Source organism: Neopsephotus bourkii, unplaced genomic scaffold (genome assembly GCF_033783945.1).
Source record: "Neopsephotus bourkii isolate Nb327-2 ecotype Australia unplaced genomic scaffold, CSIRO-AGI_Nbou_v1 NB_196, whole genome shotgun sequence".
NCBI classification, from domain to species: domain Eukaryota; kingdom Metazoa; phylum Chordata; class Aves; order Psittaciformes; family Psittacidae; genus Neopsephotus; species Neopsephotus bourkii.
The window spans coordinates 17,164,497-17,182,946 of record NW_026900709.1 but is presented as its reverse complement, the minus strand read 5'-3'; the positions used below and the strand labels follow the sequence as shown (position 1 = coordinate 17,182,946).

General features: G+C 45.0%; 1 protein-coding gene across 2 annotated transcripts in view; it reads right to left on the bottom strand.

Moving 5' to 3' along the window:
• Window positions 1-2,375: 2,375 nt before the first annotated feature.
• Window positions 2,376-18,450, bottom strand: part of ZSWIM8 (zinc finger SWIM-type containing 8) — a 63,303-nt gene continuing 47,228 nt past the window's right edge. Inside the window, exons 13-26 of one of the 2 annotated variants that reach the window (XM_061344194.1) lie at window positions 18,028-18,211; window positions 17,329-17,427; window positions 16,300-16,424; window positions 14,794-15,025; window positions 13,476-13,628; window positions 12,479-12,701; window positions 12,004-12,293; window positions 11,068-11,291; window positions 10,294-10,776; window positions 9,512-9,680; window positions 7,014-7,187; window positions 5,807-5,926; window positions 4,685-4,863; window positions 2,376-3,392 (exon numbers count right to left, since the gene is read on the bottom strand). In XM_061344194.1, coding sequence (XP_061200178.1) covers window positions 3,189-3,392; window positions 4,685-4,863; window positions 5,807-5,926; window positions 7,014-7,187; window positions 9,512-9,680; window positions 10,294-10,776; window positions 11,068-11,291; window positions 12,004-12,293; window positions 12,479-12,701; window positions 13,476-13,628; window positions 14,794-15,025; window positions 16,300-16,424; window positions 17,329-17,427; window positions 18,028-18,211 — 2,859 coding nt within the window. In that variant the 3' untranslated portion in view covers window positions 2,376-3,188. The remainder of the gene's footprint in view (window positions 3,393-4,684; window positions 4,864-5,806; window positions 5,927-7,013; window positions 7,188-9,511; window positions 9,681-10,293; window positions 10,777-11,067; window positions 11,292-12,003; window positions 12,294-12,478; window positions 12,702-13,475; window positions 13,629-14,793; window positions 15,026-16,299; window positions 16,425-17,328; window positions 17,428-18,027; window positions 18,212-18,450) is intronic. The other variant, XM_061344195.1, reaches the window with a different exon arrangement.

Sequence of the window (18,450 nt, the reverse complement as noted above, 5' to 3'; positions counted from 1 at the left end):
GAAAACAGCTTCTCAGCTGTGTAAAATCATTTCTACACTGGAAGAGCTCTAAAGCATCCAACTGCTGTGGCAGCTGGCCTTCACTGCAGCCACTTCATGTGTTGCTGGTAACGGCAAGGACCTAGAGAACATTTACTCTAAGTGAAAAAAACACGTGTTAACTGAAAGCCAAAGGAAATTCGAGTTGGCTATGACCTCTGCTTTTTTATAGGCCTTCTGCTGAAATGTCCTTTCAGAACCTCTGAGCCTAAGCACTTCCCCTGCTCCTGGAATAGGGAACAAACTAACAAGACTACCTGGGTAATCATTTTTCTGCCTTAAATTAGTGCTTCTGGGGGCACCAGGGCTCATCTTCTCTCTTATAAGGGAAAAATACCCAAAGGACCTCCCAGCTGCATGCCAAGAAAATCCATCATCATCTCCTTTCTCCCTTCCTTGCTCAGATACGTTTCCATGGGATACAGCTCAGGAACAACAGATTAACAGATACAGAGATCTGAAAGTGTGTTCTGGAAGCAGCAACTCCACACAGTTCCCATCTCTGTTTGCTCACCCTGAGCAAACTCTTCCTTTCAGAGAGAAGACTGGAAATGTTTGAAACTACTGACCTGTGTCTCATACCACTGAGCTGCTTGTTCAGTCAGTGTCAGCTTGCGGTGAGATACCCTGGCCATTCCTCTGTCTGGACACTGCAGCTGCTGGAAGACAACCCTGACACGGTCTGTCACATGAAAGCAGTACAAACCTGTATGAGGACTAGAATGGGCAAAATAACCAAAGAGAGAAAGTATTGAGCACAGTGAGAGAAAACAGGCATTGTGATTTCTTTTCTCTTACTGTCTTCATGGTGTCTACACACAATGACAGAAAGTACACTTCCAGATAAAGTCCCTTCTAACCTCATGGTAAGCAGATCCACTGTATTGTTCCTATACAAAGATACTGGTGACAGTGCTCTCATGCTCCTGGTGTTTAACTACAGTGGTCTGAAAACTTGCCTGCTCAGGGTCTAAGTGTAATCTTCTAACAGACACCACAGATAAAGCTCTGCCATCTCATTTCCCTATGCAATCAAAATCCTCAGTGCAGCAACAGTCACTTCGGCTCCTGATACTTAACGCATTCATCTCTTTGCCCATTTCTCTTCTGCTTCTTTCATTCTAGAAGATGCTGCCTTCTCTTCCCCAAATTTTCTCCTATAAGCAGTAGAAAGGAAAAGATAAAATTTCATTAGAAAACTAATTTTTCTCCAAACTCCCCTCCCAGTCCTGAACATGTAAGAACCAAAGTACAGGAAGAGCTCCAGGAACTCAAACCTTCCAGACATCAGGCTGTGCTCTCCAGTCAAATCCAGGAGGTTTGCCCAGTAACAGGCAGCTCATAACCAACAGTTTAAAAGCCACAAAACTTAAGACATTTTTACAAACATTATAATTCTATGAATCTATGATTTATAATTGGCACGTAATTAAATACCTTATGGAAGAATACAAGGGGCTGTAAGAGATCTTTAAATAGCTACTGTTCCACAGTCAGAAGCAAAGGAACCTCAGTCACACTCTGGCCTGTGCAGTACACAAAGTCAAACCAAAGCAGCCTGTTCGTCTGCTTTGCTCTGTGCCTATGAGTTAGCTCATTTTTAAGAGTATCAATGAAAATCTCAAACAGGCACACACATATTTCTAACTTGTAGAAACTAAAAGCTCCCCACTCTCATTAGCCAAACCCAAGTAAGAAGCAAAATACATTACTCCTGAGAAACTGGATTCTTAACATCCATCAGTCACCTGACTTCCACTTTTAAAAGCCCTGAAATTTATGTGCTTGTATGCTCACAAATGGCAGGAGCCTTTTTTACTTCCTTGGCATAAAAATAAAAGCTTTCTCAAACTGATTTTCCACCGCGCTGTCCCTACTGGGTATCTTGCACAGTCCACCAAACGTCTCCCAAAATGCATGGGAGCAGACCGCTAGCCACCTTTAACAATTACATCAAGGTAACAACAGCTACTGTTTCTCATGACACTTTGAAAAAACAGAGCTCTGCATCACCACACAATACCACTGGTGTGAAGACCAGCAAAGTAACCTGTTAGCTGGCAGAAGTGTAGGCAGAACACCCCAGGCTTCCACCAACTTCCCTGACACCCATCACTTGACCCAGTCCACACGTACCTCAGCCTCTGCAGAGGCATTCTGTTCTCAGAGCAGTACCAGGCAAGCTTGTGTAAAAGCTCTGGCCAGCTGTTTTGTGCTGGGCTGCTGTCCCCCAGAGCAGGACAGCTGTCTATCAGAGATCACAGAAGCTCCCACTGACACAAGCTGCCCAGCAACATCAGACTGTCAACATCATAGCAGAGAGAAGAGAGAGTCAGTCTAAGAAAACGAGTGTTTAATCAGGAAACAAGAAGAGACAAGGGATAAGAAACTGATTACAGGAGAGTAATACCCCAGCAAAAAGAAACACGATTGTACAACTCCGAACATAACACCCTATGAGCCAGCAGTGCCCGATGAGGGACGCTCCTGAGAAAGAGCCCAAGCACTTCTGGCAGTCTCCAGGCAGCTCGGCGCAGTCACGACTCTGACTGCCCAAGCTCCAGCCTCTGCCCTCAGCAGCTGCTGCAGAAAGCCGCAGAGGTGGCCCTGGCCCTGCTACTCCAGTCTCAGCTTCTCTCAGCAGGAGGCGCTGAAAGGAATGAAGGGAGCCTGGCTGGCTGTGCAGAGCAGTCCCAGCCTCTCCCAGGAGGAGGTGGTATGTGGAGTAAGAGAAGCCCATACAAAAAAAAAAGTTTACATATTTATAAATGCCAAAATAAATATTTAAGACAGAATCCCCCACCCCCCTAACACGTGCGTGTTCACACTGCAAACTGCTCGCAGGACAGCCTTCAGGGGCTCTGGGACAAAAGCAGTGACTACACCACAGGGCAGCCAGCTCAACTTCCTTCTTGTTTCCTGATGCTTCTGAAGCCTGCAGCCCACTGATGAGGAGGAGGAAGAGCGAGCAAGCGGAGCGCCAACACGCAACAGTGCTGGAGAGGAATGTCATGGTATAAATACATCAGATCAGTGGTTTCCAACAAGTTAACTCTAAAATAAAAAAGACACCAGAAGGAAGGATGGTGTAAATGGAACTACAACTATGCGGGACAAAGGGTTGTGTGTCCGTGGAGCTCCGCCTGCTGTCATGGCGAGAAGGTAGTCATTTCCAGAGAGACTCTTTGCCACAGCTCCTTTGTCTGCTTGCTGCGCTTTAAGTTCTGGAGAATATCATTGAACTGCATCATGCCCATGGGAGTCAGGCAGAAGGCGCTTCTGGCGCTGCGGATGGCATTCACAAAGTCATCGTAGTCAGCTGGAGTGAGATGGATCAGACGATGATGGATGTACTGGATGGGAACAAGGAAAGAGCATTTAGGTGTTTGCTCGTCACCCTCATTCTGTGACAGTCAGAGAAAGACTCAATAGCACATGATCCTATTATCCCATGAGAGGTCCCAAGACTCAGAGGCTCTAACAGAGGACAGCTAGCTTAAAAGACAGCAGTACTATTATATCTTACAATCTAAATACGGACAAGGTAAAGGTTCCCTCAGAGCACCAAAATGCACTCCACAGCATCAGCAGATGTTCTCTCCTTCCTGAACACTAAATTAGGCCACTGCACAGCACAAAAGGGCCAACTAATGCTCTAACCCACCACCCATCAGCATCTAACCCTCAAACCTTTCCTTCTGCAGGTTGTACATGGGAACCCAGCACATTCACTGCTGGGCTTACCCTAACTTGCTACAAAATATCACTAGGCTTCACACTGTGCTTCTATCAGCTTCTCAACTAAGGCCCCAAAACTGCATGACCAGCTTTTGAGCTCAAGTGAAGAAGCTCCCGTCTCTCCAAAGTATCACCTAATCCAACCTGGACAACATGTCTGCAGAACCACCCTTCTGATCATTTATTCAAGAGAAGCATGTACAGGTGGAGCGTCCTGTCTACACTGTTGTAGGGAACATGCAACAATCTTTTCAACGTAGAATCATAGAATAGTCAGGGTTGGAAAGGAACTTAAGATCATCTAGTTTCAACCCCCCTGCCATGGGCAGGGACACCTCCTCTAAACCATGCCACCCAAGGCTGTCCAACCTGGCCTAAACACTTGTCCTGGTTTCAATAAATTCCAGGTATCTCATCTGTACTGGCAGCTGACCAAGCCACCTCCACCATTAGTGCCGGCAGTGGCACACCAGCCAGCCATGCCCAGGCTTCACAACCAGGGGCACACAGGTTACAAACAAGGAAAGGGGAAAAAAAAATGCAGGCTATGAAGAGAGGTGGACAGAAGGCTTGAAAGCACAGTGAAGAAAAAGTACAGAAGTTAAAAGGTATGGGTAGCATTTGGAGTGAGGAAGAAAAAGGACAGGGAACAGAACCACCCCATCCTTCACAGAGAGCACAGGGGCAAGAGGCCTTGGAAGAAGCAGTACAATGAGGTTGTTTGCATGCACTCTCTATACTGGCAAGTGATGCTTTTTCTTGTCCCTCCTGAGGGAGAGAGATGCATCAGGCAATGGACCAGTTCAGCTACCAGTACACAAGGTCCCTTCTCCTCCTCGCATGCATACACAGACAGTACATGCATGCAGGGAAGCTTTGACAGGCAAGAAGGCAGGCCATACATTACCTGCATATATGCCTGCTGACACCTCTGCACCAGCTGGTGGAAGGCTGGGGTGCGCAGGTGGTTGTGCACATGGGCAGGGTTGAGCCTCTGTAGAGCTTCCATGATGATCTCCTGGAGCACAAAAGGGCTCAGCACCCCCTTGGCTGCACCAACGCAGAACTGATGCACGTAGTTTACACCTGCACAGGAAGGAGAAGTCAGAACAATAGTGTTAAGGTAAGAGATATCAGCTACTTCCCAGCAAGAGCCTGGATTTGGAGCACCTTCTTCTCAGTGTAATGTATCCTCCAGCAGGCTTGAGGGAGACAGTCTAGCAAACACATGGGGACAAGAGATCATCCTGATATATCCATCAGGTCTGAGTAGATACCAGGTACCACCTCAGTGACTGGTACTTCCCATGTCCACCTGTCTATTTCAAGTGGATATGAAAGAAAACTGACATGGTAAAGATAACTACAGAGGCAAGGATACACTGCACCTCCTCCCACTGCTTCTTGACTGCCCATCTAGGAAGCACCTAGATACCCCAGCACTGAGGCCTCAGGGAGGCTGGAGAGAGTCAAGCTTCCCCACCACCACCTGCAAGTGCTGGTCCCCCAGCAGCAACAGCAGAAGCCATGCCACTAGACAGGTTGGTTGTAAAAGGTTGATTTCTTTGAAGTTCTTACCGCTTATGAAAGAATTGAAAACATGAACCAACAAAAAAGATCCAAGAGCAAAGTGGAAGTAAAAACCAAACCCAAAACCCCAATCAACTGGTGGTTTGAGCACCTATTGCTACAAAAGGCCTTCACAGAAGCTGTAAATATACATAAGAAAGAGGAACACCTACAAGAAAGAATTACTGTTATAGAACGGAAGAGAGACAAGCTCTGAGCCCTGTCCAACCCCATGCACTTCATCTAGTGCCTCAAAATTCAACAGCATGCCTACAGAACCCAGAAATGGGACAACTGCCTGGATGAAAGAGCAGCAGGAATCTTCTGAAACACTCTCAGAAATGGGACTGGATATCAGGCTCACCCACTCTTTGAAGTTTCACTCTTTGAAGGGCTTTTTCCCACCATAGTCCAAATCCCAGCAAGTGGATTTCTGATGAAGTACTGCTCTGAGCCTTACCTAACTTTGCAGCTAACCCAAGGAGCCATTTTACATCCTCTGTGTAGGGTGGGCTGCGGGAGAAGTTGTTGGGGTGGTCGTTGTGAGCTCTTCGGCCAAGCATCTCCAGAGCCAGCATCCCTGTGAGAAAGGGGCAGCCACAGTCAAGCAGCACTTCTGCCCAGTAAGACTCAGTCTAGCATTTCACTCACTGCAACGCAACCTGATTGGCCTGCCTTTCATCAGCAGAAAATTCCCTAGCTGCAAAGAGTCCAGAGAGACACAAAAGGCCCATCTTGGAGCCTGTCACTGCAGGAAGTATCTGCAAGAACATCTGGATCTGCTGCTCCAGGCTGGGAAATCTGCACAGCCATCACAGCTCACAAGAGCTGCAAAGATATACTTCATTAAGCATCTACAGCAAAGTCAGTGAGATAGCCCCAAAGGCTGCACTACAGGAGGTGTCTTTGGAGGAGGATTTGCTCTAAATTTTGCAACAGAGAAGCTACCCAAACCAACCTACCCCTCTGCAAAGACAACAGGCCAACTCTGGGCTGCAGTTCTGCCAAACTAAAAAGATGTCACTCATGCTATTGAAGTTCTTCAGGCAAATCCTCCCATTTAAACACTTCTAAAATACCAACAGCTGCCACGCCTTCATCTTCCAGACCCTCTTTCCCACCCCCACTTCTCTATTACTAAGGCTATTAAACACCTTTCACAGCTTATCACTTACCACTGCAATGTCTTCTATGACATCTGCACCCCTTTCTGGCTAACTCTCCAAGAAACTGAAGTTTCCTCCATGTCAATCTTCAACTACCTAGCTGGAGAGGCACAGGGCACATCCCTCAGTGCCTCTGAATGTTATGGTATTATTAAACTAGAGGTGTGCCTTCACCATCCACGAGCAGCAGGAGCTGCTCATTTTTCACAGCCATATCCTTAGAGCCCTATCCAGACTCCTTTATGTACATCTGCTGAAAGGCAAGACTCTTCCCAGCTCTAACCCACTTCACTTTCTCTTCTATCCTGACAGCCCTCAACAGCAGCTGTTTGATCTTCTATTACTCTGCCTCCATTTTTAGCCTCCACATACTATAACGGACTTGCTTTCCCCAGGTACCTAAGATGCCATCACCCCCAATAGGTGCAGCAGCAAACTGCTTGAAACCCTGCCCTGAAGCCCTTGAGAAGGGGCCACAGAAACCCACTTGGCCGTCCTTACCAACTCGGTATGCAGAGTGGAGGTAGTGCAGACCTTGGGGGCTCACAGGCTGACTGTGCTGCTCATCCTCGGCAGGAAAACTCCCTGTAACAAGGGAGTTGGGCTGTGAGGACATGGTTGTCATGGAAGCCCCCTGAATCGCTGGGAACGTTGATCCTGCATGGACATTTCCTACTGAAGAGAGCAAAACAGCAGCATTAGGACCCAGCACCAGCCTAAAGGAAGGTTCACTTGGGCCATCATCTCTCTCACCTGACCACCCCCTGTCAGTGTAGTGTTCCCTAAACAGAACAATACAGCAACTACAAACCACAGACTTACAACTGGAATACAGTGGGCTATGAATATCTCTATTTTCTTTGCAAGCTGGGTCTGGAGACAGTCAGTTACATGCTTGTCTATCTCTTTAGCAGTATACCATGAACATGCACATCGTCCATGTTTTACACGTAAATACATGTGTTGACACGGAGGTCTTTGCCATTATTAAATGAAATGTCTGGTTCTGATTTCTTCTCCACGGAAATAAGCATGTGCATCTCTACAGCTGGTAAGAAACTGCTGTGGAAAATCATGGAGCAGGAACAGTATTAAGTCACTCGAAGATCAAGTCCAACATTGTGAGATTGCTCCACTTCTAAGACAGCTTACCATGAGGGAAGAGTGTTACCGGAGACTACCCTCCAATCCATCCTTGGAAAGAACAGCTATTGCATACGCTCGTAGCACATATCAAAGGTAAAAACAAGCGAGGAAACTTGAGAAGCCTGAGAAACTTGAGTGGGCAAAATCAAGGGAAATCAGAGGAAAACCCATTATGTACCACCTCAACTTGGAGAGACACCAGTTAACACTGAGACAATAAGCTGTATTATGACAAGGAACAGAGTATATCTAACTCTCCCTCTCAAGAAGGCTATGGAGAGAAAAAGAGCAAGGTTTGCTTGCCAGTTCCAGAGCAGAGATGCCAGTAGGTGTGTGCACATTGTTACCCTTATTTTACGCTTCTCTGTGGTACTACTACACTAGCACCGCCACAATACTCCAAGTTCTGGGTTTCGTTTCCTCTGCCACCTTCAGCTTGTTTTTTTAAATGTTTACCAGTGAACGGTTGAACACTCAAGAACAGTGTGCTCCCATGAAAAACCTGGCTGACCTCCTCAACCGAGCAGACACACAGTGCCAAACACCCACAAAGCGGGGTGAAATCTGTGCTGCATTTGAAGCCTGGTAAGAATAGCCTGTAAGAATGAGCTGAATTGGAGCCAGAGCTCAAGCGTCACCACGTGATTAGGTACTCCAGGAACAGTGAAGCAGTATTTTAAGAACTGAAAACAGAAGTTTATCCAATCCATAAACAATAGCAACTGGAAAGGGTGGGGTTGTTTTTTCCTGTCATTATTTTAAGTGTTCTAGGATGAGTTAGCAGTTCTGGAAGAATTCATAACTCTTTGGAGGAGTACCGAAATGGTTTCGCACGATTCAGAGTCACAGCATCAGCACAGGACTACGGCTGCTTGCAAAAGACACTCTTCAGATCCTGAGGTCTTCAGGACTATTCTATTTGCTTTTGTGGTGGCTTTTTGGCATCAAAATGCAAGATAAAAATAACTGAAAAGATTCTCCTGATAATCTGGATATGAAGGCTCTAAGTATTTTCCCACATACCAGTTTTTCAGCACCTGGTGAGTTGCAAAGCAGTGACAGGCAAACATTACAGCCTCTTGAGTGAGGGGATAACAGAGCTTTGGTCAACCATGATCCATTGGTGCAAAACCCCATTGCAATGAAAGCACGTCCACAGTTCAGTTAACATCTGCTGTTCCAGTGCTTCACAGTACTTGATGGGTCTCCACCACCACTCTAGTCCCAACACAACATGTGAGCAATCAGAGTGCCATTGAAATGATCCTGCCAAAACAGCTGTCCTTTCTACAGAAGTTCCACATTTCGAATACTGGCCACCTTCAACCCCTTCAGGCAGGAAAGACTTGGTACTATTAGTATTTAAAATCAATTAAATTTAATAATTAGTTAAATCAATTAGTTAAATTTAATAATTAGTTACAATTAGTGCTATTGTAGCAGAAGTGTGCCTGCTTCTTGCACTCTATTCTTCAGATCTTAAGAAACCACAAGAGCCTGCTCAAGATCACCTTTGCTCACCTTGCTAAAAAGAGATGGGGAATAAATCTCTAATAAGTCAGAACAGCCAGAACAGCTCTAACCAGACTTTAATCTGAGAAGCCAAAATAATCCCATACTGAAAATTTAGCTAAACAGAATTAAAGCTCCACTAGTTGAATCAGGCCCCCTCATGAATCCCAGTACCCCTGAGCATCTGTATCTTTAGGATAGACTGGATTTGACCAGAACATTTCAGTATAAGAACCATGGCAGAACTTGTAGTCAAAGCGGAGCAGGACTTGCCTGGAGTACAGCTAGCAGACGCAGTAAATAAACCTGTGCTACACACAGCCCAGAGCTGTAACACTTACTTGCTACATTGGAAGACAATGACATTCCTGTCTCGCTGTGATAAGGATGCACCGCAATCTGTGTCATGGATGGGACGGGCACTCCAGGGAATGACACTGCTGTAGCTGCCAGCGATGGTGGTGTTACTGAGTAAGGGTATTGCGCTCCTATGAAGGCTGGATGGACACCCTACAATAGAAAAAAATATAATAGTCGTGTCTAATTTGTCTGACTGCTTAGAAGTAGTCCAAAACACAATGTCCTCACACAAACCCCACAGGATAGGAAGTCCGATCTGACAGGGAGGTGGAAGCACAGAAAGAAGCAGCACAGTAACTACCCATACAACATGACCATTACATCTGCTTGCTCCTCCTTCTTTTAAATCTACTCAATTTTAAGAAAACCACCCCAAAAGCTTTCAAAAATAGGCAGAAGCTAAAATAACTCTTACTTGGTTTTTCCCTCTATAGTCTCTATTTAATCTGCAGGTCCTCAAGAAGATAAGCTTTCTGTCCAGTGCCTTCTGACAGACTATATAGCAATAAAAATTAAGAACTATTTATGTATTACATTTTATGCTCTCTTGAGACTTTCAATGCACCCACTGAAGGCTCCTTATTACGCAAAAACTGAGCTGGGGAACCAAAGTAGCACCACAGATCAGGAAGTAGTTGAGAGCAGAAGCTAGATCTCAAGCCATGGCAGGTCTGAGCTCCATGCTCTCCCCAGTCTGATATAATCCCCGTGGAAGCAGCTACACAAAGTCACTGTAAATGATCAAGCCACAGGCAACACTCACCTGTGGGTACGCCGAGCCAGGGACTGGGAAGACAGCTGGGCGTGGCATATGCTGGATAGTGTGTCCAATATACTGTGGGTTACAGGGGATGTGGGTCTGAAGGGTGGTGTAAGGATGAAGACCCTGCGTGTGTGTATGTGCCATTGCTGGCCCTGCCATTGTATGCTGCTGGTACATGGTTGACCCCACAGAGATCACAGGCATGACTGATGCTGTTGCTGTTACCGAAGTTGCCACTGTTACAGTGGTTGCCTCAGAGGTCACCCGGTTGTCTGTCAACCCACGTGCTGCTTCAGAGGCAGCCCGTGCACCACTGGCACTGCAGCCAGTGGCACCTTCTCTCTGGGCTGGGGTCCCACCAACAGTCTGTTCATAAAGCCAGTACCACTGGTGAGCTACTTCAAAGAGGACTTCTGGGTACACACCACCTCCTTTGGCTGCCTCTTCTACTGCCATACAGGCCTTTTCCAGCATTGTATTATCCTGGGGGCAGTGAAAAAAAGAAAACAGAAGTGAAGAATACAATACCAGAAACACAGCAAGGCAAAACTACAACAGGAGAGAAGTATAAGGCACTCTAAAATGACTGATAACACAGTGAACAGACAGATCACAATTATGCAGCGGAATAACCAGGGTTATTCATGCAACAAAAGAAACGCACAAAACTGGGATAAAAGCTGTCCAGTGGCAGAAGAGCCGATCCCACAAGTAACAGCACATCCTTGATGTTAGAAATCAGCTTGTACTAGCCAGCCTCCATGTGACGCTCACCTGTTCCTTACACTGCACCAGAGCCCTCTGGATCTCATTTGGGTTCAGGGCATGGGCATGGGGCAAACAGCTGAGAGCTAGTTCAGCAGCTGCCCGCACCATGTTGGAGTCTCTGGCCCGAGAAGCTCTGTCTGCCAATGATGCCACCTCTGGGGGAGTCAGATGTCCATCCCAACACTCCACCAATATGTTCAAGGCTGCGCTACCAATCTCCATGGCTTGCCCTACAAGGAAAGGAGAAGATTCTCACACCACTGTATGCCCAGTACAGTTCCAGTCAGCTTTCCCTCAATAGAAGGTGCACTCCTTGCTTCCTTCAGGGGCAGCAACAGAATCTAGTTGCTTCCCTTAGGTGGCTCTTCCTCCCAAAACCACATGACAGGCAAGAGACCTCAATAAGCAAGGACAGTGATGGTACCATTATCAGAGTTAAGTTAAAGATACATCTGAGGTAGTGAGAGGAATTTGCTACAGCCTGGACTGATGCTCTATTTCCACCATGTCAGGAAAACATGAATTTTCAAGGATGTTTATCATGCTCTAGAAGCCATGAGCATAGAGAGCATGTAGTAGGTCTGGGTGTGAACAGGAGGACAGCGAAATGATGAACGGAGCCAAACAGCAAGTTCAGACTTGACAAATGTCTGTGTCTTCAGCAGACCCCTGGAGAAGAAGGTAAGACCATCTCTGTGAGAGAAGTGGTCTATGGCTCTGAAGAATGAAGCATGTTGCACTTCTTGCATGTCACAAGAACTTTCTAGGCTAAAGAAGCATCACTGTGCAAATCACTGGTGCTCAGCTTCTACTGCTAGCTGTGCCAGCAGCTTACATGGCTACCACAGCACATCAGCATCACCATTTTTGGGAATAAGCTTGCCTCCCTCCCCCTCCCTTCCTGCCCCAAAGTAAGGTTCCCAATAATAGTTTTGCTGTAACCTGTGATCCAAGAGACATGGGAGGAGTATGTTCGAGAGAGCCAATTAGGAGACACAAAGTTGTGCAGGCCTAGTGCATACAGCCCGATCTCAAAGGCGCAGAGGTGAAGGTTGCGGTGTGGTCCCTGGTGCCCACCACTGGAGGAAGGGTGGGTAAAGATAGAGGTACTGCTGTTTCCACCTGCTTTGATAAGAACTGTCTTGGCCAACTCAAAGTAGAAGTGAGCAGCTGCCTCTGAGGGCTGGTTTGGAACATGAGGAGCATGGCTCTCCAGCCGCCTCCCTTTGTACCTAGAAGAAAAAGATAGAGGGACCTTTCAGACAGCAGCAAGTACATCAGATTCACTAGCTGGAGTGCAGAGTTCCTGTCTTTAGGGTCCAGAGGAAAAAAAGCAAACTCTCCCAAGGAAGTATCTTCCGAGACACACATGCTCCCTGACATCAGGCTCAGAGGTTGCACTGGTATCATTCATTACCTGCCAACTTCCACAGTCTTTGCACGGGCTCCCCCACTGGCTCTCCTACTGCCACTGGAAGAGGAAGATCCCAGGGAATCACTTGAAGAACTGCTGATGCTGTCGCTGTCCTGTCCTCTGCCCCAGGATGTTGTTGCCCATCCTCCACGTAGCGGACGCCGACTGAGTGTTGGAGAACTGTCAGAGGTGGTTTCAGGAGCACTGCTGTCTATACTAGCCATGCCTACACCAGAAGCAACATAGCAATATCACCAGGGTTGGTAAATGTAATGTGGGTAGGTAAACTCCTATCTGTATCACCTACAATCCCAACTAAGATCAGTCATGTCAGTCAGCCTTACTGCTGCTGCGCATTCAACTTCGCAAATTAAGAGAGACTAAATTAGTCAGTTTGGCCACAGCCATCAGTGACATTTTACAGTTCTCAGATTAAAAAGCAGAAGAGTCCAAGAACAACATGCCTTTATTTCCCCTTTCACACCATTCTGGCCCCTCACTCCATCTGCCAAGCTTTGTGGCAGAGTATAACAACAATAAGCAAATACACGTACAAAGTCAAGTTCCGCAGACTGTACCACTATGAACAAAAGCCTTATAATATATGCTGCACAATTTACACAAAGTTTCTTCACATCCTCAGCCTCCAACTTACACCTTTCCCAAGAAAAGTATAAAGAGGCAGCAGCTCCTCTGAATTTGTTTCTGGACCCAGGAGCACAGTGCTTTGCTCTCAGAGTCCAGCAATCATTCAGATACGGATAACTAATACATCACCTAGAACATATCTGGTGTGAGAAAGATATAGTAACTTGTCATACAGACGTAGGCAGGAAATCTGGAGCAAAACCTATTTCTCCATGCCAAACATCTCAGAGACAATCAGCTATGGCTGTAGTAAAGGAAAAACTGACAAGTGGAATGAAAGAGCAAAGGGATTGCTGAAACCCCAGCAGGCCTAGCACAGCACTAGATGCTGTATGAACTCATCTGTTCCTACCTGTGTGTTTCTTCTTCTGCCTGACAGGTGAACCCCAGCATCTCCCATTGTATCCACCTCGGTTTCCAAGGGCCAGACGACTGGGGACCTTTCCCTCTTGTTTTAGGACAGTGGCCTCTCCAGCTGGCTCACAGGGGGACTTCTGAGAGTTGTCTGCATGAAGAGGACAGTGACAAGGTAAACATGATTTATTTCTGTGTATCTAAAACCAGATGTGGCCATTTAAAAGACATAAAAAGATGCAGGATTTTTATAAAATGAGTGCTATTGATGAGCAAGTCTATCTCAGTTTTCTTTCACTATTAAGCATATCATCCAATATCAGGCCTAGAACATCTAATTTGAACTCCTCAAGATTTGGAAAATTTGCTGCAACTATGGAAAAATTTTAGAATAAAGATGCTCCAGCAACCATAACTTTATTGCAGTCATCCTCAGCCAGTATTGATCTCTTTGGAAAGAGTTAAGAGAGTTTTGCTTTCCACCAAATGCTGCTGTATGTGATGCTTGCCACCAAAGTGGAAACACAGCTTGAAGAAAACCACGTTTCATTGAATCACAGAATCTCAAAATCAGCTAGGTTGGAAAAGACCTTTAAGATCACATCCAATCTCTACCCCAGGACTGCCAAGCCCACCACTAAATCATGTCACAAGGGCCTTGCCTACACAGTTTTTGAACACTTCCAGGGAGATTGATGCCACCATTTCCCTGGGCACCCTGTTCCAATGCCTTACCACCCTTTCAGTGAATAAATTATTCCTAATATCCAGTCTAAAACTCCCCTGGTGCAGCTTGCGGCCATTACTTCTTGACCTATCCCTTGGATAGGGAAAGAGATCAGCCACCTCCTCTCTCCATCTTCCTTTCAGGTAGTAGAGATCCTCCCTGGTACCCCCTGAGCCTTCTCTTCTTCAGATTAAACAACCCCAGTTTCCAGTTTCTCTCTAATGCCCTTCAGCAATCTTAGGTATTTATCTTGCATGACTGTACCTGACTCACTGTGTAACTTCTTGAAATCCTGCACCTCTGTGAAGCAAGCCTAAAAGATGGAGTCATAGTAGTTTTATGCTAACTGGTCATACAACTGGCTCAAGATAGGAAAACCTGAAAATCAGCCTGAACCTCTATGAAACAAGAGTGTGCACAGAAATGGATTCAGCCAAACAGATAATGAGACAATGACATTCTAGTAACCACCAAGCAGCCACATAGTAATACAATCACTCTACTTCCCAAAACAGACAGAAATGTACATGTCCAGTTTTGCACAGATGACAGAAGGGTTTCAAGATAGCCCTTACAAAGCACCTCTTACCCTGTGCACTCTTCTCCACGAAGTTCTCAGGACTGCTCTGGACTGCAGTGCTTACAGCAGCTTGCTGAGTGACAGAAGCCCCTGGAAGCTGCTGGATAGCTGCAGTGGACTGGGCAGCATGTTTGGAAGGAGATTTTTGATTTGATACTGCAGGCTTGCTGGATGAGTAGAAGGAACTCAGAGTCTGCGGTTTGTGAGTCTGACTCTCTCTGTCCAGGAGTTTGTCTAAAATCTAACATCAAAGAAAAAAGGAAAGGAATGATTAAAAAAGAGCTTAGCAGAAGGATAAGAGAACAGGCATTACACTAAGCCACAGAGGGCAAGTACCAAATCAGCTTCTGGTGGACAATATCTTGTTGGAGGTAAAAAAAAGAAAATGCTTATTCTCTAGAAAGTAGGCATTGTCTTTCTGGACTGAAGATAAGCACAGCTGAAAGACAAGCGATCTGCATTACTGAGGAAGCAACCATTCATTCATACTCAGTAATATTCCCATTTTCACCTCAGCCACCGGCTTTATTTGAAAAGCACCCAAACCTCACAATAAATAAGTAGCTGTGATATATCAAGGACAGAATGCAAGCCTCTGTATTTCGTTCTGTCAATCATTAGATGTGTTTAAGTTACCAAAATTATGTGTTCAACATTCAAAAAATCCTGCCATACCATCCTGAGAAACTGGTAAAGCACTAGAGAAACTGCAATCTACCAGCCTACTTTCTTGTCCCTATTTATTACATAATTGGGGAGCAATGTATGACCACATTTTATGGGTTTGTCCATTTATACAGCTCATTCTCCATATGAAATGAAAACCATGAGTGTGACAGAGCATGTATTTGCAGATGACTGATATCAGTGTCCCTGGTATTCCCTGGAGAAGAGTATAGCAAAAGTGATTCTCCTTTAGGAGACAGAAAGAGACTAATAATATTCTTGCTGAATAGAAGGGTTTCTGAATATAAAAGATTAATACAACCCTTCCTGAAGCTTCAGCGCTTTTGGTATTTTTCTCCTCCTCTGGGGCAGAGGGGCAGAGTTTTACTATCTCTCTTGTATAGGAAATTAAGGCACAGATGGACTGAAATAGTATATCAAAGATGGGAGAGGTTAAGATACTAAGGCTTTGCTAGATACACTATTCTGCAAGCCAACATCCCTACAGCAAAACAGAAGTGACCCCAGATGGCACACAGAGTGCACAGAAAAACTGTGGGACAAAGGACGTTTTTTAGCAGGTAACCAAAAGCATTAAAAGCAGTGAGAATGCATCTCCCAACTGGACCTTAAGAAACCTATAGAAAAAGTGCCTCTTCCAAGGTAATGCACACTGCAATCAGATACTGCAATCAGATTCTGCATCAGTGGAGGAACATAAATACCACAACGTAGCTTGTAAATCATCAGTACATGACACAGCAACTTATGCTCACTGGCAAAACTATCAAATCTATCAAAATTCAAACATGTTTTGTTCCACATCTCTCCTTTCAGAGGAAAACTCACCTTTTTCAGCTTAGACTGATCATCCTTGTAAGTAATCATCAGGGCTAGAGCCAGATCACCTTTCTCCCTTCGGGTGCCTTCACATAACAGAGGATGTTCTGCTTCACTGACAGTTGTTTTCATGCCTGGAGGCCAGAAGAGAGTGGATGAAGAGACAAGTGAGCTCATGGGACTACACAACACCCTGAGCACTGTGTATACCCCAGACTATTTTATTCACCTGTCACAAGCAAAAAAGATTCCCCACCATTTTTCTGTTAACTTCAGAAATAGGTAATGAATAAACAGCAGCTGCTATCTGTCCCCAGAATACTAAGCTTGCTACAACTGTCAGAACAACCAGAACTTAAACACCACAGGAAAAGAGACCAGGCAAGCCCACAACTCCATCTTGAAACAAACTTCTCCAGTTTCTGCAGAAGCTATAAGCCAGCATTCCCACACCATAAAGAACTCATCTTTCTCCTTTCAGAGATGAGACAACAAAGGACAGGCCTTGTTTAATTAATTCTATTCCTTTTTGCATGCTGCTTTTAAGCAGGCACACAGTACTGTCAACATAATATATATAATCACTGCTTTGTTGCTGAAGCTGATATAATGAGGCAAGAATCCAGCATTATGCTGATATGATTATGCTTAAGAGTACTTCTGCTATTCTTTCATTATCATTGTCTGACCTCTTCTTCAAAGAACAAATGATTGCTTTTTGCTCTCTAAAAGCATCCATCCCCATTAAAGCCCAGGCAATATATCTTCTGTGACAAAAAAAAACAATAAGAAAGCTAAAATTCATGTTACTATTTTAATATACAGTTCCTGTACTGTATCCCACTTCCATTTTTCACAGCTTTGCAAAGACACCTCAGCCGTGGCATGTAGAATCCTTCTGTGTCTGGTTCTGACAAACCATGCAAACACTTTCATTTCTGCACCAAACTAGAATGAACTACTAACTCTCACCATCCAGAATGAGATAGGATGCAAAATACAGATGATAAGAACAATTTTCTTGTAAGAGATTCTTACCAAGAGCAGCAACAGCTGCCTCAAAACCAAGTTCTTCATCTCCAGGCATTTCATTATTCCAATTACGGCTTGGGGGTCTAGAGCCTGTAGGAGAAACCACTGGAAGACAACAACAGAATTAGTATTCGGCTTTTCAAACTGAGGACCTTGAGGCAAAAGACATTTCTGAGAGCTTTCTGAATTTGCAAAGCTCCCTCTGGCCCTATTTGTAGCCTTGTACCAGTTTTGAGACCACAGCACTGTCCTGTTAGAGTTGGTTTTTCCCTTTCTCTCTCTAAACTCAGGCTTCAAACCAGGCAGGTATATTGCCAAGTCAGTCATCACAATATACCTGTCTGGTTTGATTCAGTCAGAATCCCAGTTTCTTGTGTTCTTTTTTTAAATACTAAACTTGTATTAGCTTCCTCTGAGTATAACCAGCATGAGAGTAGAAAAACCAGTCTTAACTATGCATAGCATACACAGAGTGCTGAAATGTACTAAGCGCTCAGTTGTTTTCAAATGTAAGGAAGAAGGAGACACAGTTCCATTGGGACACAAAGCACCTCTAAAGCAACACAAGGGGGAAGTTCAAACAACTGGGTGAAGAATCAAGATTAGGTTGTTCTTATAAAGAAGACAGTTTTGCTTTGAAAACCCTTTCAACACCTGACATATCAGAACATGCTGTTGGCACACTCAAGCCAATGCAGACAGTACCTGGAGTGCACAGGACATCGAATATAAAACTAGCCAACATAAGAGGCAGGACAGGACGGTAATCACATAATGTCCCTTCTCGCAGTTCTTCAGCTCTTCCTCGAATACTGTTCATCTCATTAGTGCCCAAGGGAATCTTCTTCAACAGAGCTACAATCTCAGACTCCTGATATGCCAGCTTCACCTGGTAGTATCCACAAGTAAACAGAAGAAGCTGTCATCAGAACAGGCCTGTGAGCAGTAGACTTTTTCCCTATACATAAAGTACAGCAATAATTTTTATTATATCATTAAATTATAACAACTATTAGAACCCTAGCCATCTTGACCATTGCCTCCACATTGAACAGAGATTTTCAAATCTAATACAAGTCTTGCTTCATATTATAAACAATTCTTTTACTCAAATTATCAAACTTGAGC